At 34.1% G+C, this 26,351-nt stretch overlaps 1 protein-coding gene across 1 annotated transcript; it reads right to left on the bottom strand.

The window, feature by feature from the left end:
- On the bottom strand, nucleotides 1-25,414 carry LOC128207986 (uncharacterized). Its single transcript, XM_052911231.1, has 15 exons — nucleotides 25,294-25,414; nucleotides 23,532-23,998; nucleotides 22,706-22,813; nucleotides 20,587-20,616; nucleotides 19,375-19,542; nucleotides 17,901-18,050; nucleotides 16,061-16,114; nucleotides 14,812-14,925; nucleotides 12,920-13,174; nucleotides 11,645-11,806; nucleotides 10,617-10,703; nucleotides 8,745-8,807; nucleotides 6,506-6,592; nucleotides 3,970-4,032; nucleotides 1-3,652 (listed from the first exon to the last, which is right to left on the bottom strand). Exons 2-15 carry the CDS (start codon nucleotides 23,989-23,991, stop codon nucleotides 3,147-3,149), a joined length of 2,307 nt encoding a protein of 768 aa, XP_052767191.1. The 5' UTR covers nucleotides 23,992-23,998; nucleotides 25,294-25,414; the 3' UTR covers nucleotides 1-3,146.
- Between the last annotated feature and the right edge of the window lie 937 nt (nucleotides 25,415-26,351).

Genomic DNA, 26,351 nt, shown 5'->3' with positions numbered 1-26,351 from the left:
TAGAAGATGCTACTTTATTATGTAATTATCATAACAAACTAAACATTTTTAGGAATACAAAATTTTAAAAAATCCATGAGATATTAAGAAATAGGAACATACTTAAAAATATAAGATTATTATTTAATAATTATAGATACATGTATAAAATTTAAAAAAAAAATAATCTAAGAAATTAATTTACAAAATTTTCTATCTTAAAATCACCTTCTTAAAGACATTTTATTCACATTGAAGTTGATAAAAAAAAATAATGTGTACACTATTTCATTTAAAATTATTTGAAAAGGCAAATGTTTGGGATTAACTAAAATGGAGTTGAATCAAGGAAAGGTCTCCATAAATAAAAAAAAATGAAATTTAACAAACACAAATAAAAAACATTATAGTAAATAACCACAAATATTGCATAGTTAAATGATATGATCACTGGAACATCACACCAACTTACCTGTATACTGTATTACATAATCTGGGGTAGGATGTACATTGTGTTAGTACATTCAATCTCACACAAAGGTTTTAATGTAAATTCTGTTCATGGAAGCACTACATATACAGTCTGAGTTCCAAATACAATAAACATGTAAAATACAATATGATCAGATATACATAGATACAAAGTTTGTGTATCAAACATTGACATATATCAGCACAAACTGTGTTTGGAAAAAAAACAATAATAACTCTCCTTCCCTCATGAAACTCTGTGTATTTCTTCAACAATAACTTTATACTTATAATTATATATGCTTGCAATTGTGACATATGAACTAAAATTGACTAAGAAAACAACATCTTCTGTTCAATTTGATAAATTAATAACACCTTGAAATCCTAGTTTACAATTTTGTTCTATAGAAAACTTTAATTACATTATGAAGGCACAATTGTATCTATCATAAACATACAAATGACATTCAAAAAATGAAATGTAATATCTACATACACAGAGGATAGTTATCTGTTTCAGTATAAGGTAGCAATATATTTCCCAGAGTAAGCACAACAATTACATTTCACTATTGGCAAGTGATGAGTGAAATATTTACTTTTAATAAATTGTGATCCAACACTGCAACAAACAATATTCCTGTCAACCATATGCCTAAAAAATGACAGTTAATAACAGTTAATTAAGAAAAGTGTGCCAAATAATACGCGACCATATAGACATTTTGAAAATGTCATCGTTGAAATCATGTCTAAGTCCTTGTGCATGCTTACATTTGATTTAGAAGTGAAAATTATCAAATTGTGTCACTAATAAATCTCTACAAATCACCAAAAAACATTCTATTGGCACATTTTATACAGAACAGAAGTTTTATTTTGACTTCAGCATAAACAGCTCATCATCACATTACACAAATATAAAATACATATATAGAAAACACACACACAATCAATACATATTTTTTAGAAATTACTCAAAAAACAAAAGAAAAAAACAAAAAAGAAACCTTCAACCAAATACAATAACAATGTTTTCACAGTGGTATGAATGGATTCAACTCCTGCTATTAAAGGAAGATTTTTATTTTTTAAATAAGCTGTGAATGATTTTCTACAGGTCTTAACATGTTATAATTCAGTTATAATGTAAGATCAGTGTGTAAGCTTATTCATACTCGCATTCGGGCCATGCCTATTCAGCGAGTGATTAAGATTGTTAGTCATTTTAGGGATTTGAGCATAGTGCACAGACAGAATGTAACCCTGGTTAGAGCTACCCTGGTTCTTTAACGTGCACCAGTGTATAGCACTTTCACACGGTACCCCTATTCAACGTCCCTACGGGAAGACGATTTTAGTGGTTAGGCGGGGAATCAAACTAGCAACCCCTGGCCACAGATCCACCACAATGAGAGGTCATTGTTAGGAGTGACATCTTATGTAAATTGGAAGAAAAAATGCATACTTCTAAGTCACATACCACTAATATTTAAGGGTCATATTACACAAGAGGAAATGGCAGGAGTTCATTCCTTTCACACCACTGTGCATACTGTAACAAATACTCCTTTTTGTCATAAAGGTACAGTAATTCCTATTAAGACTGATGCCCTGAAACTCACAACATTCATAACCAGATTCTGGTCTTGCTTGTCAATAAAATACACCATAGTTTTAATCATTGTAGAACACTCCCAATACCCTACTGCATTATGCTTTGTTATGTACAGTGGGTGATAAGCCTTGGAAAATATCATAATCATGAATAATTTATGAGGCAGTTTTGTTTGTTTTGTGATTGAATTATGTGAAAATATGCACAGACAGTTGAAAAAATATTCTGGCGAAAGCTTGAATTGAACCTAGTCTGCCAGATCACCACATGTTTTAGAACAAGTTTGTAAGCTTCTCATCTGTGGTGACAGCTGGCAGTATAGGGTTAAAGAAGTATATCAAATTGTAACATTTGATTTCATTGAAAGAAGAGTTGTCTCCCCTCCCTCATGCATATTCACTAAAACAAGAATATGTCAGTTAACTTTCCAACAGAATTTATGAACTGTTATGGAAGAAGTGAAGTTGTTGCCAATGATGATTTTTAATCAAAAACACATTTACAGGAAAGATAAATGTGTAGTCAAGTCATGTTTATTAATGGTACAAAAAAGCCTATAAAAAGTTATTATGTCTATGATAATAACCATTAATTTTAATACTTAGGAGTAAATAACACATTTCATATATACATGTATTAAAACATAATGAGGAGAGTATGATTTTAGCATAAATATTAATCTATATTCATTATAATGTGTTTTTTCTGAAATATCTTAGCCATTAATACATTTATCGCTAGTTTTCTACTTACAGTACATTTAATATTTTGCGCTGTGAATATTTCTAAACACCAAAATCAACATTTAAAAAAAAAATCAAATTCAAATTGTTATAATACTTACAGCTATAAATCAGGTATAATGTGTTTGTTTTGTTTTCAACCATCTAATTGTACATAATATTTCTTTGATATCAAGTTCTGTTCAATCAAGACAAATGTCAGCATGCTGCAGCACAAAAATATAATCAGAAACAGCACTTATCATTATTAAAAATATTCAGAACAAAACACCGAAAGTTCATATTTTGTTGAATAAAACAACTTTTAACGAGGATAATAGAAATGTTGACCCTTACTCGAAATTGAGCTTTACCATCAATTTTTTTAGCAGCTGGTGCTCAATGACCGGAACAGCTTTCATCTGGTGCCATGCTGGGTTGTTACGCTTGGTGTAGGTTTCCTTCCCAGCCATCGTGCATGTTGCATTGGTCAACACTGACATGAAATCCACTCTTGCATTTTTCTGCTTCTCATTTTCCATTTCCAGGGCTTCTTTCAAACATGTGATGAGCCAGGAGCCATTTCCTGCATCCCTCCAACCAATCATGCCAGATGGAACAGCGGACATGATCAACATATCTCTGTTGCACTTTACCCCACGAGGCATTGGGTCGTTTATGTATGTTTTCTTTCCGTGTCCCCATCTATCATGGGGATTGTATGTGGGGATGATCGGGACAGTCTGGGGACTGTTGGTATCAGACCCTGTTTGTTGTGCATGGCTTCCATTCCCGCTTTCCTGGATGGGAAAATGATCTGTGTTTGTTTCTGCACCCTCACTCACCTGGATAGGATAGCCTGAAATGAAAGTTAAACATATTTTATGAATTATTTAATAATAATAATTAAAATCATAAACTAACTTGATAAATAATTAGTGTATTGAATGGTTGTCTGAATGCCATCCCAATCTAATTCTTTATATGAGCATTCTACACACAAAGTTTCATCAACATCTGTGCTGTTTCTATTATTTTGAATAAAGATGACTAACTTTCCTATTTGACCTTGTTGCAAAATCATACACACAGACTAACATCAAATGTGTTAACTAAATAAGTGTGAAACCAAGCTAGCTGCAACTATATTGCATGCAATACTTCAAACATATTTACCCGTGGGCATAGAAGGTATTTCATAGGAGTCGTGCCTGGCGTGTGCATCTCCTTCGGTCTCTCCTGAAACAATATTCATGTATCAGATTACACTGAGTTCAAACATATGGAGCAAAATACTATGCATTCTAAGGAACAAAATACACTGCGTTCTAAGGAACAAAATACACTGCGTTCTAACGAACAAAATACACTATGTTCTAAGGAACAAAATACACTGCATTCTAAGGAACAAAATATACTGCATTCAAAGGAACAAAATACACTATGTTCTAAGAAACAAAATACACTGCATTCTAAGGAACAAAATACACTGCATTCTAAGGAACAAAATATACTGCGTTCTAAGGAACAAAATACACTAAGTTCTAAGGAACAAAATACACTGCATTCTAAGGAACAAATTACACTGCGTTCTAAGGAACAAATTACACTGCGTTCTAAGGAACAAAATACACTGCATTCTAAGGAACAAAATATACTATGTTCTAAGAAACAAAATACACTGCATTCTAAGGAAAAAAATACACTGTATTCTAAGGAACAAAATACTTGGCATTTTAAGGAACAAAATACACTGCATTCTAAGGAACAAAATACACTGCATTCTAAGGAACAAAATACTCTGCATTTAAAGGAACAAAATACACTGCATGCAAAGGAACAAAATACACTGTATTCAAATAAGCAAAATACACTGCATTCAAATGAGCAAAATTCTTCTTAGGAACAAATTACACTGCATTCTAAGGAACAAAATATACTGCATTCTAAGGAACAAAATACACTTTGTTCTAAGGAACAAAATATACTGCGTTCTAAGGAACAAAATACACTGTATTCTAAGGAACAAAATACTATGCATTCTAAGGAACAAAATACACTGCGTTCTAAGGAACAAAATACACTGCGTTCTAACGAACAAAATACACTATGTTCTAAGGAACAAAATACACTGCATTCTAAGGAACAAAATATACTGCGTTCAAAGGAACAAAATACACTATGTTCTAAGGAACAAAATACACTGCATTCTAAGGAACAAAATACACTGCATTCTAAGGAACAAAATATACTGCATTCTAAGGAACAAAATACACTAAGTTCTAAGGAACAAAATACACTGCATTCTAAGGAACAAATTACACTGCGTTCTAAGGAACAAATTACACTGCGTTCTTAGGAACAAAATACACTGCATTCTAAGGAACAAAATATACTATGTTCTAAGAAACAAAATACACTGCATTCTAAGGAAAAAAATACACTGTATTCTAAGGAACAAAATACTTGGCATTTTAAGGAACAAAATACACTGCGTTCTAAGGAACAAAATACACTGCATTCTAAGGAACAAAATACTCTGCATTTAAAGGAACAAAATACACTGCATGCAAAGGAACAAAATACACTGTATTCAAATAAGCAAAATACACTGCATTCAAATGAGCAAAATTCTTCTTAGGAACAAATTACACTGCATTCTAAGGAACAAAATACATTGCATTCTAAGGAACAAAATACACTTTGTTCTAAGGAACAAAATATACTGCGTTCTAAGGAACAAAATACACTGTATTCTAAGGAACAAAATACACTGCATTCTAAGGAACAAAATACTCTGCATTTTAAGGAACAAAATACACTATGTTCTAAGGAACAAAATACACTGCATTCTACGGAACAAAATACACGGCATTTTAAGGAACAAAATACTCTGCATTCTAAGGAACAAAATACACTGCATTCTAAGGAACAAAATAATCTGCATTTAAAAGAACAAAATACACTGCATGCAAAGGAACAAAATACACTGTATTCAAATAAGCAAAATACACTGCATTCAAATGAGCCCACTCGTTTATTCAATAAAACATGTAATTTAATCTAGTTTGTAAATGTCAAGAATCATGAGCGTGATATCAATAAAGAAGAGTCACACGAGCAAAATTATACACACAGCAAGCAAGCAATTTTTTATGAGTTGTTTGTTATAAAATGTAATATTGATACAAGTGTTTTTATTACCGATAAATGGATCTCCTTAATACAGAATTAAGGTAAGCCATCTATTATATATAGAAAAAAATGCTACTGGTAGAGTTTCATTTTAAAGTTATAAAATGCTTAGTTTATACTATTTTTTATGGAGAGCTTTCTATAGAGACTTTTTATGATACAAGAGAAAAATTAATAAAACTGATATATAATCATAGGAAAACTTTGTTTTTATCTCCCTTTAATTATCATATCATAATAATAGCCTCACTATGGTGTTATTCAAAATTACCATATGTGCAAAATATGTCATGGTTAATTGATATAAATAAACCATAGAAATAATCTTCACATCAATATCCAGAATGCACTTACCCATCTTTGCATGCTGATGGATGGCTAACCTTGAATCAGGTTTCGAGTTGTTAATTTTAGTATTCCCTCTTTATAAATCTTACACCCATCAAAGTTTAAGCAGGAATCTATTGAATTTACGCATGCCTATGCCTAGGCCGCTTGACTTATTTTAGTATTTTACCATATGGACTATTTTGACTGCCAGGCTGAGGATCTGATGTGTTTTTTCCATTGGTCATGAATGAGACTTCTTCATCCATCCCGTCACCTTTGAAAAAAGGTCAAACATGTATAAATGCAAATATTATTCGGTTGCCTAAGTTTTCATATAATAAACTTGAATTTAATCCCATCAAATATGCAAAAAGTTTAAAGTTTTTACCAAAATGTTCTTTTTTCATAAAAAAGTAAATTTAGATAACTATTTACTTATGATTATTTGATGAAAATCTTCCTAAGGGGTAATGGAGTTGAAGTTGAAGAAGTGTTTTATTTTTAGTAACAAAAAGCAAACTGTTTAAAAAAGAGGGTAGACCTTTTTTCCTTTTTTCAGCAACAATGACCTTGACAGAGAAATCCTTAATTGAATTCCAACTTATAACAAGACATCCAAGTTGCAGCTGAATAGATACATATTTTATCTCGATTCTAATGAGGGTAAACATTCACTTAACATTTTAATAAGTGATTGAAACAGGCAGGGATGGTATTAATTGATATGTTACATATTAAACCTAGAGAGTCCCATGTTGTAAGAAACACATTAAATATAACACCTGAATGGCCACCACTTAGTCATTTGGCAGTGAATGTCCGCAGGACAGTTTTAGAGGAAATGTGGATAGTAATCCATATATGATATCTAATTGGTAATTGCCTTCTTTGAGGTTATAAAGGTAAGCTTTCACCCTTTGTCCAAATAGTTGTTTGTGGACATTTTTTATACGATTTTTATACGATTTTTATATGGCAAATCCTTCATGTACAAATTGTTTTGTCGCCAACAATAGCCATTCATTCAGATTGGTATTCCGGATTAAAGCCTATACCAGCTAATGTCTTTAAATGACATAAATTACACTTATATGTTATTTTATATTAGTTCCTTGCACGATTTCCAATGAACAGTTATGAGTTAAAGGTATTTTATCATTCCTTACTATCAAAACTTAATGTTATATACATAAAGGGCAGCTCCGGCAGCAGCTCACATATGCAACACTGTTGTCTGTGTCATTAGAAGCTTTGTTTACCAATTTTGATGAAAGAGGTAAAACCTATTTTACCTATTTTGTGCAAAATATCCTGCAGTTACATGCTTATAAATAAATATAACCTTTTTTTATCTATCTAAATCATAAAAATTCTTTCCTAAATACAATTTCAATATATTTCTAAACACCCTGTTTTACCGTGCAACCTGTTTAGACATAAGGATATTAAAAGAATCCTGTTTTAAATGTCTATTGTTTTAGACTACCCTCGCACTATAATTGCTGCATTGTGGTTTAATTTGCGTTATCACCCGTAACTACCTGGCTATTTCAGTAATCCTAGCATTGCGGTAAACCAAAGACGTGTACCCTGAATTTCCATGTACAAGCTTTTCCTATTATTTGACCTAATGACCTAGTTTTTGACCACACATGACCCGGATTCGAACTTGACCTAGAGATTATTTATATAAACATTCTGACCAACTTTCATGAAGATACAGTCATAAATGTGACCTCTAGAGTGTTAACAACCTTTACCATTAATATGACCTAGTGACCTAGTTTTTGACCGCACATGACAAAAATTTGAACTTGGCCTAGAGCTAATCAATATATACATTCTGACTAAGTTTCATGAACATACAGTCATAAATGTGACCTCTAGAGTGCTAACAAGCTTTTCCTATGATTTGACATGGTTACCTAGTTTTTGACCGCACATGACCCAGATTTAAACTTGACTTACAGATTATTAATATAAACATTCTAACTAACTTTCATGAAGATACAGTCATAAATGTGACCTCTAGAGTGTTAACAAGCTTTTCCTTCAATTTGACCTAGTGACCGAGTTTTTGACCCCATATAATCCAGATTCGAACTTGACCTAGAGATTATTAATATTAACATTCTGATCAAGTTTCCTGAAGATACAGTCATAAATGTGACCTCTATAGTGTTAACAAGCTTTTCCTTTAATTTGACCTGGTGACCTAGTTTTTTACCCCAGATGACCAAATATCAAACTCGTCCAAGATTGTTTTGAGGGTAACATTCTGACCAAATTTCATTAAGATTGTGCCCAAATTGTGACCTCTAGAGTGTTAACAGTCAAATTGTTGTCGACGGACAACGACGGACACAGGGTGATCACAAAAGCTCACCTTCGTGCTAAGGTGAGCTAAAAAAGACCAAAACACGTACATGTAGGTAGAGGAGGCAATATCCCAGTGTCAGGGCGTGCTCTTGAATCACCCTCTGTATCTCCTGAAAAATATTTTTTACAATAGAATTAACTACTTTAATGTAAATACGGTAGAAAAACTCACAGGCTACTTTGTTGTTTGGAAATACATGCATTTGTGTAACATTAAAAAATGTTGAAATATACAAAAAACAAGAGGCCCAAAAGGGCCTATGCTCTACTGGCTGGGTTTGTGTGGTCAACATCACTGTTTTCGAAAAGAAACAACCTCTTATTGATATCTGAATACAGTACAAGTTTCATCGAGACTGAAGACTGTATCATGTTGCAAGCATTTTTTACACAATAGCATTTTTTAATACTATCAAGGCCCATAATCTAATATTTTAAGGCCCATAATTTAGGCATGCATAGGCGTATCTGGCTGGTTTTCGAAAGGAACCAACCTCTAATGGATATCTTGATACTGTACATGTATCATCGAGATACAATCAAAACGAAGGCTGTATCATGTTAGCAAGGAATTGTTTACAGGCGCAAGGACGCACAGATGCACGATGCACATACTAAGTTCACATTACCTTGACTGCCTTTGACCAGTAGAGCTAAAAACACTTAATGTTTACACAAAGGCTTTCATATGCACCAAAATGGTGACATATAGGTCTTGGACTGTTCATCAGTGCATCTGTCTGTTACATTCCTGTCTCAGCAATTCCCTTTTTTTATTGAACCGGATTTCATTTTTTTATTTACAAAATTGTAGAGCACCATAAGTTGGAGTGTGGCGCATTAAAATGTGTGCTCTTATCACAAATGTCAAGGTCTCACTTAAAAGTCTTAGCCTTTATCGTTTTAAGGTTTAATTGAAATTCAAACTTTGTACAAATGAAGAGCACCATGTGAGAATGTGTGGCATATAAACTTGTACTCTAACTCAAAAGTTAAGGTCACACTTTTAGGTCAATATTTCACAATATGTCATTCATAACAATAATTGTCTCAGCCGAAACTGTTTAACAACTTACAATAATAAGAATACAATCAAACTTAACATAATTGTAGTGCATAAGAGTATTGCGCATACAGTTTGTCTTATCTCAAAGGTCAAGGACTCAATTTGAGGTCAACGGTTTACAATATTGATATCTCAACAATAACTTCATATCTCAGCTATCACAAATGATTAAGTAATGGGAATTGTTGGGCGCCCTTGTATAAAGTTTCAATGCAATATGTCAAGTACTTCCTGAGCTATTGACCTATGCATGCTAACATGCAGAACCTTAACAAGAATTTCTAATTCAAATAACAAAGGGTCATTATTGACATTATATGCAAATAAAGTTATCTACCTTGATAGATAGTTACGTAGGGTGGATAGTTGGCTGCGATATATATAGTTAAATGTAGTAACATGCAAAACATTAACCATAATTTCTAAGTCAAATATTAAAGGGCAATAATTTGCATAATTGCAAAATAGAATTATCTCACATGGCATTTCAATTACAGTATGTTAGCTGGTTGAATTCCATTGTAAAACATCTAAATGCAATCTATAAGTAATTGCTCAGATATTAACCTTTGTTTGCTTACACGCAAAATCTTGAACCTAATTTTTATGTCAAATAATAAAGGCCCATAATCTACACTGTATTCAAAAGCTTTAACTTTATTTATTAAGTAAGTTTCATAGTTTGGAGCTCATTTCTAAGGTTTCAATGCAAGACATGAGGTTTTTGATGATACAATGATTTTAAGGTCCTTGCATGCAAAATTGTATCTAAGGTGTGACACCAACACTAGGGCGAGAAGTATAGCTCTTGCTATTCGTCAAATAGTCCAGCTAAAAACTAAATTATTTATACCATCTGGCTTTGTTTGGCCGCTATGTTTGGTAGCTGTGCTGTTCTTGGCCTCAACCTTGACTGAGACCCCTGCATCTGTTCCATGACCTTTGAAAAATATAACAAATGATAACAATCACTAATTGCATTTGAATTAAATAATTTAAAGAAATACCAACATATATAATGCTCTGATATAATACAAATCGAAATTGTACATTTTCAATTTGAAAGTAAAAGACAACGGACAAGATAAATTACTACATGTTCCTTTCAGGGATGGAAGCCATGACCTCTCGCTCTGCATGCAGACACTACCAGGTCTTTTTATAACCTAGTCTATAACAAGATAGTACAAGTGCCCAGATAAATATATTGAAAACCCAGTTAAGAAGTTCTCCCGATGAACTTCTGGTTTATGATGCAAGGGGAGTAGTTCATGTATGCACTGTATGAATTGCTATAAATGTGCAACAGTCCATGCTCAAAACCAAAGACCTGTCGCGCTGAAGGCGGACACTCTACCATGTCACTATAAAAGTTAGCTCTATAGTGGCACATTATTATTGCCACTATATACATATCATATATCCTATTCTAAGTTTGCAGTATAGATCTGAAAAGCTGATCCTCTGACATGCTGCTGAGCCAGTTACTTTGCAAGCCTTAAGCATTTACCCACAAGTAATGGTTTCTGATCCATACCGAAACACATGATATAATATACCTTACATATATGTGTCCCTTTTTTGTATATAGCGGATGAAATATTGAATGGTAAGGTATAATATAAGAATACAACACCACTTCGGACCGAATAGCATTGTAAGGACCAGCCCAGAAGGTAAATGGACATCGGTTAAAGGCATCTATCAATATACATTTCCGGGAGTGACAAGCCAGTCCTTATTATGTCATATGACTCTCAGTGGTGTTTAATATTTCTTAAAATATTCTTTATTTGCGCCATAGATAATTAATCTTAACTACAGAGAATACAGTTATAAGCTATTAATCGCTTGAATAATTAGAAACCAAATGTAACTTACTTGGAAAATGCATGATATAGGTAAGGAGATCAAACCAGATGTCTGCCTGATCAGTATCCTCAAGGTTGTCGGTTTCAAACTTAATCGAACTTCCATCAGTACACTTCATTGTAAACACATTTTTGTTCTCCGACCTTGACAGTCCTTGTGGAGCTAGATAGTCTGGAACAAGACATGATAAGCAAATGGATTTTAAAAATAATCTTCCACTAGGAGATGAATAAAATAAATAATTTGCACAACTATTCCGCTACTTTTAAGGATTGCAAATGAAATAGTGAAACAATATACATCGATAACTGTAAAGTTATAGTACATTCAAAACCTCAACCATAAATTCAAAGTCAAATAATAACAAGAGGTGTTTGACTAAAATGATGCTCCCCTGAGCGCCATGTTGTCAGGATTTTTGGACAATTGAATTAAATATGCAAGGACTGAAATGACAGCTGATTTGTCATTTACATTGGATGCCTTTGAGGCAGTCTTAAGATAATGACTATTCAAAGTGTGAGGATAATAGGTACAAATTCTAGTCATGTTCAGAAAAAGACTGATATTTGCAGATAAACATGTATTCTCTAATCAGCAGGGAATAAGTCAATATGACATAAATGTTAATGTCCTATAAGAGTTGCGATCTTGACCTTTGACTCAATGAACTCAAAATCAATAGGAGTCATCAACTGTTCCCCCCCCCCCCAACCTAAGTGTCAAGTTTGGGGGCCATGGGTACAGGCATTGTCGAAATATCACACAGACTAGCTTTTTGACTTCAAGGTCACTGTGACCTTGACCTTTGAACAATGATCCTTAAATCAAAAGAGTCATATACTGGTAAGGCCAAACCTCGCAGAAAAGTTTGTGGGCCATGGGTGCAAGCATTGACAACTTATCACTAAGACAACCTTTTTCGCATTCATGATCACTATGACCTTGACCTTTGACCCTAAAATCAATAAGGATCATATACTGGTCAGGCCCAACCTTCATATCAAGATTGATGACCATAGGTCCAGAAATTGTCAAGTTTGTTTTCAAGGTCAGTGCGCCCCTGACTCTTGACATGATGACCCCTTAAATCGATAGGGGTCATCTACTGGTCAGGACAAGCCTCCATATCAAGTTTGATGACCATAGGTCCAGGCATTGTTGAGTCAAGATTGACAACTTTTCAGTTAAAGGTCACTGTGACCTTGACCTTTAAACTTACTGTGATCAATAAGGTTTAAATTCAGAAAAGCTGAATTGTAAGATTTAATTCTCGTCAATTACCTCCTACAACGAGTAATGAGTATGTTTTCTCATTCCCAGAAGTGCAAGCATAGAGCCCAGAATCAGCATAATCCACCTTTGTAAATATCAGCTGATGTACGAAGCCTTTGTCCACAATCTTGACTCTAGCAGATGGAATAAAAGGTTTCGAATCTTTCTCCCATTTCACTTTGAAGTTTTGACTATTAATCTTACAAGACAATATCACTTCGGCTCCTTTTCTTCTGTAGATGTCTTGTAGTTTTTCTGTGAAACCTAAAAATATATAACATTATTAGAAAACTTCAACAATACTTTATCAACAACATTTTTCTCAAAATAAGGGGAATAAACATATGCATTATCTAAGATTAAGACTTAAGATCAACACATCACCATGCCAATGCTCATACTTTAAAAGTTACAAGTTAGTGTTTTGTAGCATTGCAGCATATTTTTAAAGATACTAATGTTTAACATGCATGTTTATATTTGATATAATCAAACTAACTGTAGAAAGTGCAGATAAAGTTATAAATAATTTTGAGGCTTAGGATCTGATGCAATTGTGCATTAAAACTGAAACAGACTGACTCTTCTACATCTTTCCTGGTAAACAACTGATAAAGTGACAGATTATTTTGAAATCTGGCGATGTACTGTTAATCTTCTGTGCACTGAACTGAGTCATTTTTAAGTACCAGTATCTTTAAATGACCTTAAACAGTAAGTTGTTAAAAGTAACATCATAGTCAATTTAAATAAACAAACTCAGAAGTTGAAACACAATAATTAGGTTTTATCCCTGCTGAGATGTAGGCTGACTAATGGAGTTTCAGTATATAAACTTGGAGTTACCAGAGGATCGGCAGTTTAAGAATATTATTTGGAAATGTATATACTTTGAATAATAAGTAAAATGTTCAAAAGTGTTTAAGACTTGTTTCTTCTTAGCTACATTTGCCAGGGCAACACATTATATTCCAATGTAATACAATAGGATTCCCTAAAAGCTTAGGAAATGTATCTGAAACAGACTCTCTTTTTGCCTCATGAAAAATAAAAAGGTATTGGTATTTAAAATTTGTTCGAAAAACAGCAGGACTTTATTTTCCTTTTTTGATAACTGTGTACATTGCAACATAGAAGATATGTCAGATGTTCAGGAACTTAAAGTTATGATGTGGTGACAGACCCATCAATTTATGATATATTTATATGCAAAACAACACTTTTATAATGACATCGGAACATGTTCATTTAACTTTGTATGTTTCCAACAGAAAAAGAGCTACCGTTTACTGTTATTCATCATTGAGAATAAACAATGTATCTGTGTCGCTGGTACATTGTACAATATTTATAGCACATGTTCAAATATAATAAGTTTTTTATTGTGAGCTTCAATTACTGATAATATTAATATTATTTTTTTTATTTTATTTTTATAATTCAAAATGCAGACTGAAAAAACAGCTGAATTCTTTGAAATATGGACTTTCAATAAAATGCTCCAACCTTTAAATTAAACCCAAAATTAATTTACTGTATAAACTAGATCAGGTTTGACAGACTTCAGTCAATATTCATAAAATTAAATTAAAAATTAAAATTTATTTTTATTACAAAAATCCTTGGTTCTCCAATATGTCTAACACAAAACAATAGTTAAAAAAATATTCATTGAAGATGTATTTTACAATACAGTCTTGTATTTAGATAATAACTAGATAACTGTGAAATGGTTTATGTTATTCGTTCCGGTCTTCTTTTATATATTCAAGGTACACATAGCTTTCATGCAGTACAACAAAAGTACACACCAAGTTTAATTAAAAAAAGATTAAAGGCATAAGATTATAGTTAGTTCCTTTGTTCAACAGCTAAAGTATACAACAAACATGTGTTTGTACTTGGCTTGGGAGGAGCTAGCACTTGTGTGGGAGGAGCTAGCACTTGTGTGGGAGGAGCTCTCATTCTCCCACTGTCTCCAGAACCCCCTGCATCTGCAGCCGTCTCATCTGCATCTGAATATGTAAAATACATACATGTTGCTCTTAAAGGTAATCAACTAAGTTATCATACATGTCACACAAACATTTGTTCTGTTCTATCTGTTAGAAAAGGGTCCTTCAGCAGTCTTCTTTTAGCTGCCATCTTTTCTGGCATTAACATTGGCAAAGCCAGGGAATTATATTATTTAGATTACCATCCAGATTTGTTTACATGGGGTAAGAGGGTGTTTTATTTTTGTTTAAAACTTGCATGTGGTGTATTCAAAGCTATTTTAGTCAAACAAAGTAATACAGGGGTAGATGTAAATGGAAGTGCATAGGCCGGGATGAGATAGAGGGTGTAAGTTGAATATCAGTGTTAGAGTACAGGTAGGCCATGAATTGAAAAATAAAATATTCTGTGAGCATGAAAGCAACATATTTTAATCTTACACAGGAATTCAACCCAGTTCTGTTACTTTACAGCTTTTAGTCTAAAACTGTTGATAATAAATTTTATAAAATTGGCATTAATTTAAAAATAATATTGTGACATCATTTTAAAATATTTCAAACTGCCATAGTAAATGCTACTTAATAGGAGAAACAAAATTTATAACAGCGGTGAAATAATAAAATTGAAAGTGAAAATAACATGATATTTCATCAAAAAGGATACAGGCAGAAAAAAACATGAAAAATTGGGGAAAAACTTTCAACCTCTTATACCAAAAATAGGACGCAGTGAAAATTGTCTAATCAGAAAGCCACGATGTTTGCTAACAGTGTCAATGTTTTATGGATCGTTAAAACGGCAATGGTTATTGTAAACCATGCCATATTGAATATGAAAGCAAGGTATGTTTTTCGAAAATGAACAAGTAAACACCTTCAGCAAATTATTAAGGAATGTTGGCAAAATGTGGAAAAAAAGGTAAAAAACATATTTCTTCTAGCCTAACAAGGAACAAAGTTTTAATAACACAAGGTTACAGATTGTAGTTCTGCAATATCAAATTACTTCTTTTGTGCCAATGATAAACAATAACATAAATGTAAAATGACATCACTTCAAAATAGGGGTAAACAAGTCACACTCCCAGAAAAACCATTGTGTAGCGAGAGACTTTGATCTAGTAACTATTAGGCAAAACACCTGAAATCTCACCAATAGTATCTGTTTCCATGGAAACTGAATCTGCACTTGTCTGGCTTCCAGCTTCTGCGGTTAAAAGGCTTCAAGTTCATAAAAAGAAAAAACAAAGCAATAAACTTAGCTTATACAAGCTTCTCATTATGTTATGATCTTAATGATCATTAAAATTATGACAAAATTACATACACATAAGGTAATGAAAAATGCTGTCAAGTTTTAAGGTACATTCTATAATTAAAAAAATGTAACTTTTGAGTGACTTAGCAATATGGCTGGCTACAGTTGATCGGACAAGACCTATGTTAGGTAATTATTATAATTAAAGGGTGATAACTCTCAGGTGACCAGCGTGATATGGCTGGTTATGGAACTTGTTCAAGATATGATGCCCAAAAACATCATGATTATATTTGGTCAAAAAATGATTTAACAACATACTGACAGCCCAAAGGCTCTTACATTATTTCAGTTGGAGTTACACTACTTGTTACAAAAGAGCTCATTTTGACTGAATAAGTTCATGAAGTTTCAAGTCGATATTTTCAATGATTGTACAACAATTAAATAATCATGAAACAAAACTAAAAAATAAAATACAAAAATAATGATAATTTTGATAAACTTAGGGAACATTTATTTGAAAATATTTTGAATTCAGGCCAATGGTTTCTGAAGAGAAGATGTTTTCCATTCTGAATAGTGGTACCATAAGCCCTGTCCCTGGCAACCATTTTTTTATAAATCAGCATGGGATGAAGGCACTTGAAAGAGGGTCACCTTAGGATCATTTCTGTGAAAAAAATGTTAAATCAGGCCAACAGATTCTGAGAAGATAAAGTGAAAAGAAGCCCCGCCCTTGTGCTTCAGTTTTTTTACGAAAAAACAAGGGGTGTAGGGTCACCTAAAGGACATATCTGTGAAATTATTTTAAAATCAGGCCAGCAGTTGCTGAGAAGTTTTTCCTTTCAGTTGCCATGGTAACCAGAGTTTTGCTCTTTAATTGAAGGAATCTGGAAGAGGACCACCCAAGGAACATTCCTGTGAAGTTGGATGCAATTGTTCATGTGGCTTAGGAGAAGTTGTTTGGAGGAAAATGTTGATGACAGACAATCACCCTAACATACTAGACACGCTGAGCACTTGCACTCAGGTGAGGTTTAAAAGGATAAACTGCTTAGATGTGTTGTTATGAATATTTTATTCTATCATCAATGTGGATTGCACTTTACTTTGCTTGTACCAATTTACAAACATTTGCAAGAACAATTGTTGTGTTAATGCTAGAATTCTGCAAACAATCCTCTTAATAAATGGAAAGATTATTAGTGTGTGTTTGAACCGTGACCGCTCTTTATATATAACTTCCAAGTGGTCCAAAAAGTAAGTCAAAACCCATATTTTAACACAAGAAAAAAATAAAATGGATGCTTATACAGATTTTCTCAGCAGATAAAGGGGCATAACTGAAAAATTTAGCTAGAGTTACCAGACCTGCGTATGATGCACATACTACAAAGTGGCAATATTACTGTTTTTCAGGTTAAACATGTATGGCCAACAATCAATTTTTTGGACAATGAAAACAACAACATGGCTTTTATTGACAAATGATTATTTGGAATTGATTATCAGGCAAGCTAATACCATCGAAGAGGCAAAGTTATCTCCCATACTTGACACAACCACTAGGAGTATTGTCACCTTTCCATTCATGTTCTTGTAAATATGAATGTCTTTAATTATTTGATCAAGAATTCATCTTATATTTTCCTCTCATTTAAATTCATACAATTTTACAAGGTATGAAATTGTAACAATTTACAACTTTTGAAATATGAATTGCTAGACATACCACCAGTCACCCCTGTCACGTGACTGGAGCAAGAATCCCAAAGAACGTGTCCCCAATTCCTCTGGAATGTCACATTTCCATCTTCTTCTTTGCCATCCTTCATACGCATTGCTCGAACTCTTGAAGGCTCTAAAAAGACATCTCTTTGCCCTAAAAAAACAGAGTGATATCTGGTGTTTTTTTTAACCAATCTTACGGAATCTGTTCTCATGTTTCATTGCAGTGATAACAAGCTGTGATGTAGCATGCATTATGGACATACCCACTTGTGTACCTGTAACAACATTTTATAACATTGGGAGAAATAAAAGACTATTATTTGGATGTTCTCCGTACAATATTAGAGCAAGGAATTTTATCATACACAAAATGAAATGGTCCTGTAACGTGAAGGTTTTGAATGTAAATAAAGGAATGTACATATTTTAACAAGCCACTGTCAATAAATGCAAGTTTCACAAGTTACATGAGCATAACAATCAATTAGTCAACACAGTACTTTGACATGTTCTTGTGGAAAATATGCATATGTGTTTTATATTTGCAACTTTACATGTATGTAGATGCACCATAAAGAAGGTTTGTTAAAACATCTTGCCAAGAATATGTGTCATGGAAATCTTGATTATCACCATTTGATCTGCTTTTAATCCTATATATATAAAGCATATACTACAGTAGGGTTTTGAAAAAGGACTGGAGTTAGCCAGATTTTGTCTGAAAGCTGTGCTCAAACTCATATTTTGGAAAGTTAAAATCTCAAAACAGATAAAAAAAACAGCGCCATCTTTCACAATATATACCCATCCTCTTTTAAGGACACCAAGTTTGGTGATAAGCAGTTGTACTTTAAGGCAAATTTAGAGAGCGATCGCTGTACAATTTTTGCCAATTTATGGGACATAACTCTGGAGAGATGGAGGCCACATGGCTGGTTATTGAACTTGACAGAGATATTCTGCCTACGGTATACATATTCTGACCAAATTTGGTAATAATTGGACAAAGGCTTCTTAAGCTAATGATCGGACAAGACAGAATTTAAATAATTGGACAATAACTCTGTTGTGGATCAAGCGATATGGCTTGTTAAGGAAACTGTCCAATGTATGATTCCCATACACATTTTGAAAAAAATGCTTATGATTGGACAAAGACTTCTAAAGTAATTGATTGGACAAGACCAATTTTAGGTCATTTCTATTATTTAAGAGAGATCATTCTTGAATGACTTAAGGAATTTGTCAAGGTATTATGCCCACACACATTTTGACCCATATGTTGGTGATGATTGGACCAAAGGGTTTTAAGGTATGGCTGGTTATCAACCTCAATCAGAAAATGTATTGGATGCATCCTGCCAATTCTTCTGCCTGTATGCCGCAGGTTCATCTATAAGATCTATCCCTGTATTAAAAATGTTTGCATGCATGTAACACATGAATAACTTTAAGTCAAATTTAGCCTCACTTACATTTAAGACCACAAAGACCAATAACCCAGCAGTCTGCATGGTCCTGAGTACTTGCAATGAATTCTTCTGTCCCCTTTTCATCATTTAAAACCAAATGGAACTCTCTTGAATCTTTTATGTTGTCTGAATTTTTTGAAGTAAGGATTTTTGCAATGTCCTGTACATCAACTGGAAAATATTGTGTAGAGAAACAATTTACACGCATACTGTATACAATAAAAAGTTGAAATCACAATTTGCAATTGATTTGACAGAAAGGACATAGACTGACATTTAAAAATATAATATATTTCATTAAAATATGAATGTTTAATTTCTAATTTAGACTTAATAGTTACATTGATGTTTAACACATTTCAAAAAAATCAAGCTTTCATATGAAGTCTCTCCATGACTTCTGAAAGCTTGATTTCTGACCATGAGTCTCAACTTGTTATGATACTTTTAAATAAACAAACTAATATATACTTAACATTAAAAATAGCATGATTAATCGTATACACAGTTGATGTCGAGATGAAGAAAATTTGCCAAGATATGCTTTTTTGCTCTTGTTTAAGCTTGCCAAGATACACCTTTTTACCCTTGCTAAAGTTTGCCAAGATATGCTTTTTTGCCCTTACTAAAACTTGCCAATATACACTTTTCGATTATTGCTAAAACTTGCCAAGATATGCTTTTTTGGCTTTTACTAAAATTTGCCAATATATGCTTTTCGACTATTGCTAAATCTTGCAAAGATACGCTTTATTAGCTCTTGTTAAAACTTGCCAAGATATTCTTTTTGGTGCTTGCTAAATTTTGCCCAGATAAGCTTTTTTGCTTTTGCTAAAGCTTGACAAAATTAGCTTTTTGGCTCTTGCTAGAGCTCATCAAGTTTCCCTTTTTGGCTCTAATGCCAAAGCTCAGTGACACCAAGAAAAAACTATTTTGCTCTTACTAAAGCTTGCTAAGTTTCCCTTTTCTGTTCTTACTAAAGCTTGCCTAGATAAGCTTTTTGCTCTTGCTAAAGCTTGCCAAGATAAGCCTTTTGCTCTTGCTAAAGCTTGCCAAGATAAGCTTTTTTCTATTGCTTAAGCTTGACAAGATAAACTTTCTTGGTCAACAGCTAAACTTTCTCCATCTAAACACCTAGCATGAATTCTCTACATCTGAAACTTGAATAAACAGTGACCAATTGCTAAACTAAATTAAGTAAAGCCTAAAACTTACTGTTCACTTGCTTTATTTCGGAGCTGGTATCTGAAATTTACATATTTGTCATTTGATGAAAACAGAAATCAAATATTGTTATACACCATCATAACATCATGTTTTACAAACATTGCATGTAAGCGACTTATTATCAACTAAATTGACTCACCAGTACTAGACACAGCAATTTGATGAAAACCAGGTTTCAATATACGCAATATAAGGGTTTGGGAAGTTTTAACTGAGTGATGCTTTCCTGTGTTAAGATAGGGGCTGTCATAATATGGGCAAAAAGCCATAAATGTTGTTGATCATGCTGCTGAATAGAAATGATGATGCATTTCTTTGAAATTTTGTTCAATTAAATAAAACAATGGTAGTGTTTTTATGCTTACATATGTCATATTGTCATTGTTGTTCGACTGTGAAGGTAATTGGTAGAAGTAATTTTAAAATCCCCAGTAAAAGCGCAGACAAACCCAATGACAAGGAAAATCTAAATGACCTCTAGTGTGACTTTAGTGCCGACCTTCCCAATATAACCACTAACCATATATAATATAACAATTCAGGTGATTAATGCAGACTTAAGGGCGACCTCGGAATGATACATGTTACAGCTGATAACAAAGCATAAATCTGGTTATTTCTTATGTTTGGAGTATCGAGTACAATCGATAAATCGTTGCTAAAAATCCTATGTCAGCAACAATCGAAAAATGTTTATTGATTGGTCAATATCTAACCAATAATAGCCACTGACCAATCAAATCATGCATACTGGCCTGTCAAAAACTTCTCCAGTTTTGTACAATGAACTCAAGGACACTGAAAAACAAAACTTTGGCAATCTGAATCATATACAGTACACAAACTAGAATGGGCTTTTGAGAAAAGCGCATGTCTCCCCCGAAGGCTTAGTAAGACTTAGAGGTGTAAAGTACTGATACATCTGGCTGGAAAGCAGGGTGTGAGAATTCAATAGGGATTTCCACACAATAAGCCCTAGTTAATGATCTGAAAACTATTTTTCATCTTTCAAGCACTTGACCTTGACATGTGACCCCAAAATCAATAGGGATCTTCTACACCTCATGACCAACCTTCCTACCAAGTTTGGTGAACCTAGGTCAAACCGTTCTCAAGATATTGAGCGGCATTGGTTTTAACTTTGGGGGTCGCCGTGACCTTTGATCTAGTGACCCGAAAAACAATACATGTCTTCTACACCTCATGACCAACCTCCCTACCAAGTTTGGTGAACCTAGGTCAAACCGTTCTCAAGATATTGAGCGGAAATGTTTTTTACATTGGAGGTCGCCGCGACCTTGACCTTTGACCTAGTGACCCCAAAAACAATAGGGATCTTCTACACCTCATGACCAACCTCCCTACCAAGTTTGGTGAACCTAGGTCAAACCGTTCTCAAGATATTGAGCAGAAATGTTTTTTACATTGGGGGTCGCCGCGACCTTGACCTTTGACCTAGTGACCCCAAAATCATTAGGGATCTTCTACACCTCATGACCAACCTCCCTACCAAGTTTGGTGAACCTAGGTCAAACCGTTCTCAAGATATTGAGCGGAAATGTTTTTTACATTGGGGGTCGCCGCGACCTTGACCTTTGACCTAGTGACCCCAAAAACAATAGGGATCTTCTACACCTCATGACCAACCTCCCTACCAAGTTTGGTGAACCTAGGTCAAACCGTTCTCAAGATATTGAGCGGAAATGTTTTTTACATTGGGGGTCGCCGCGACCTTGACCTTTGACCTAGTGACCCCAAAAACAATAGGGATCTTCTACATCTCATGACCAACCTCCCTACCAAGTTTGGTGAACCTAGGTCAAACCGTTCTCAAGATATTGAGCGGAAATGTTTTTTACATTGGGGGTCGCCGCGACCTTGACCTTTGACCTAGTGACCCCAAAAACAATAGGGATCTTCTACACCTCATGACCAACCTCCCTACCAAGTTTGGTGAACCTAGGTCATACGGTTTTCCAGTTATCGATCGGAAACGAAGTGTGACGTACGGACGGACTGACGGACTATCGGACTGACGGACAGGGCAAAAACAATATGTCTCCCCCAGAGAGGGGGAGACATAATTATACATGCAGTAACTTTATACCTATGTTTCTAACAACAGAAATCCTTGTATTTTCCTTATTGATGTGCATTCGGCCATCAGGATTCATCAATTCTGAACCCTTCATCATATACCATGTGGGGTCCACATCTGAAGTTGAAACATTTACCGCTTAACGGTGATCACCTTAGTATTGTGTAAAATATTATATACTGTATTCTTACAAGGATATAAAAGCTTTGTCTGCAATGTGGTAAATGTATGATTATCTAATATCTATCTAGACCATTGGAAATATAACAAGGAGACTATTGAACCAGGACATTTTGCATGTTATTATACCTTTCATACAATAAACTTTTGCTGGTAATGTACCAAACACACGTGGCACAGATAGTTAATCCTAGCCACGGATAGAAGCATAGTAATCCGTACCTGAGCCGTAACACATCTAAAGTAACTTGTTTCAATCTGTACCAAAACTTGGTAAAAAAATATTCAAAACATCCTAAACTTGCAAGTTACTCACAAAAGTTGGGAGCGATCTTGGTCATTTAGGTGAGACTTTGGTCCGATTTGGTTGAAACTAATTCACCTGCAGTTTCATGTACTTAAACTTATTTATCCGTAATGAAACATAGCTATTGGAGGCTGTCAGCACTTAAACATAGTTCACTGTAAACATTGTCTATGCGAAGGCAAGTTTGCCAGTCGCAGTATAAAGTTGTGCCGTAGCTTTCTATACTTATCTGCATCTTTTTCTCACCGTGCTCCCCCCCCCCCAAGTAATTCTACGCCTAACCTCAACTTACAGATATACCCGTGTGTGTGTACAATTACTGTTTTCACAATGCGTTTAATGACTTACTTTTACAAGCCTGAATGAAGAACAGCTTTGGTTTGCCCTTCAGTTTTGGGCAATTGTAGTCATTAAACCTCTGGACAACATCAGTGCTCAAAAAAATCAATTCTTCGTCAGAACAGGTCAAAGCATGGTCCTTCTGCCCTCTAGCAGCTGTGTTTGGTAGTTCTTTCCCGTGAGTGCTGATCATAAAAACAAACATCTGGCAGTCATTTTTTTGTGACAAAAATATGCGAGCATCCTCCAGCACTTTCAGAGTATTCTCTCTTGTAAGGTTTATTTCCTTATTTACACCTTGGTTGATCTGCCTTAGCCCCAGGGATGTAGCTATTGCTTTCATGTTGCATAAATCTTGCTGAGCTCCATTTCTTTTGGAGGCTTTAATAAACTTCTCATACACCAGCAGCACAGCATAACCCCTGCAGTCAGCAGAACCAAGTTCATACTCCTTCCTCGAAACTTCCATTTGGAAACTGAAATATTATAAAGATGAATACAGGTAGGTTATATAGCATGACATCCTACCACTTTAAGGGGGTCGGGGTTTCCCTGGTATGTATACTCAATTGTTTAGGTTCTTCATATGATCTACAATAGAGTGAAAATGAAGACAAATTGGAAACTTATTTGGACTTTCTGTTCATGTTCTAAACATTTGAAACAAATTATCCTGAGTTAAATGACAAAGATAAATATTCTGAATCATTTAGGAATGGTTGAAATCTTGTCTAGACCAATAGGATGACTGTATATTTCAAAATTTTGGACTGTTAATTTAATATTGATCAATGTTTTGTGAGCCATACTTATTGGTTGAATCTTTGCTGGTTATGTTAAAGGTGAAAGGAAACCATGGTGTGTCTGATTATTTTGTAACATAAGTGTCATAGTTCTTTAACAGTAGTGTAAGAAGTATATGGGTGTTTCTGCTTTGACAACTTACATAATATCATAAAATGCAAAAATTATTTCGTTTTGAAACTGACTTAAATGCTATGCATGAATCACAAAAGAAATGTCCATGCAGATGACAACCCTCGCTCAACATCCATATTGGCCTGATAACATTAATAGCCTAAAACAATGAACAACAAGCATTTTCAGTGAAAAGATATCCCCCGCCAACGATGGCTTGTTCGTGGACGCCACCTTTAAAAGCGGCGTCTTATCTGGAACTGCACTATTTTCAACAGCATAGGTATGCGGTGAATGGGTTAAAAATCGATATTACAAAACTAAGGGGATGTTATTTATTATTACTTAAATAACACAGGAAAAATGTGAATACTATCATCATCGGCATCATCGCAGTATGTTGGTTCATATTTATTTCAAGTTTCATGAATTTCTATTAACTAGTTACTGAGAAATGGCTGTAAATGAGAGTTTTTCAAAAAATCAAGGGCAATAACTCCAAGTTCAATTGACCAATCCAAAAAAAATGAACAGGCATCATCCCAGTATAGTAATTCATGTTTATTTTAAGTTTCATGAAATTCTGCCAGCTAGTGACTGAGAAATGGCTGTGAATGTGCATTTTTCAAAAAATCGAGGGCAATAACTCCAAGGACAATTGACCAATCATTTTTTTTTTTGGACGGGCATCATTCCAGTATGGTGGTTCATATTTATTTTAAGTTTCATGAAATTCTACCGGCTAGTTACTGAGGAAACGCAGGTGATGGACGGACAGATTCTCTCCGGTTAAAGGTTTCAAACAATTGTTAAGCAAAAAATAGCACATGGTTTACATAAAACAAAAACTCACTTAAAAGCCAACTTGTTTCACGCACGTACTTTCCGTCTACTAATTAAACTGTTAAAAGAAAAACAGTTTTGTTTTGTCAAAACCGAAAGTAGTACTTTCCAATCGCCCCTTTCCAATTTCCGGGGAATGTGCTAAAACCAGTACAGTTGCGTACCGATTCAATAAATTGGTTGTTCCTAGTTGCAAACGTTGGAAGAATAATTTGAATCAATTCATTTGCGGGCCGCTATTTCTGTAATGTAAGTCATTGCGTTGTTTGTTTTAGCACTATTTCATGCTATTTGACCATATCATCGTGTACTTATTTTCAAAAACCTATGTAATGTGTTATCGTATACTTTAACTAAAAATGGTCACTGGTTTAATTAAAATAAAAGGATTTCCCATGGCTCTTTAAATGCGATTGCCCTAGCATGTGTACATTGTCAATGAGTTCTTAATTAACAATTATATCGGTATGAATAGGTTTAATATGAAACTGAACATTATGTTTAATGCTCCAGTATAGCTAGTGTAACGTTCGACGTCAACAAACACCAACAACTCCCTTCAGAGAAAAGCATACTCGACCCATAAGGGATTCTCTGGTCTTTATAATATATTATACAGTAAATTCTCAATCCACACAGAGCCCGGGCTTTGCTAATTTGCATATTATCATCCAAGTAAACATACGTACTATGAACGTACTTCCGTCTATAACGGAATGTTATTCTATAAACGCACATCCGCCGCCTACAGCGGACCGTTACATTATTATGAACACACAACCGCCGCCTATGTACAGCGGGGTCACGGACATTACGGACCATGGACATTGCGGACCAGACATAACGGACCAGATTTGGGGACATTACGGACCACATTCCGGACAATACGGACCATGGTATATACTTTTACTCACAGTTTGTTTTAACTTTATAACATACCATATTTGCGGGAAATGATTTATAATTTATCTCACAGGTGTTTTTACTTATATAATGTACCGTATTTCGAGACATAACGGACCATGAATTATAATTTTACCCAGTTTGTTTTAACTTTATATTATTATA

The sequence above is a fragment of the Mya arenaria genome, chromosome 2, assembly GCF_026914265.1.
Source record: "Mya arenaria isolate MELC-2E11 chromosome 2, ASM2691426v1".
Lineage (NCBI taxonomy): Eukaryota > Metazoa > Mollusca > Bivalvia > Myida > Myidae > Mya > Mya arenaria.
Note: the sequence above shows the minus strand (reverse complement) of the source record. Positions and strands in the feature narration are given on the sequence as shown.

What these genes read in the sequence shown, in the direction of transcription:
- LOC128207986 (XM_052911231.1), bottom strand. Translation starts at nt 23,991, where the DNA reads ATGGAAGTTTCGAGGAAGGAGTATGAACTTGGTTCTGCTGACTGCAGG. An exon ending in TTCTGTTGTTAGAAACATAG is followed by an intron (nt 20,617 to 22,705) that starts GTATAAAGTTAC and finishes TGTAAATTTCAG; the next exon opens with ATACCAGCTCCGAAATAAAG. An exon ending in CTATATCATGCATTTTCCAA is followed by an intron (nt 10,704 to 11,644) that starts GTAAGTTACATT and finishes TATTTTTCAAAG; the next exon opens with GTCATGGAACAGATGCAGGG.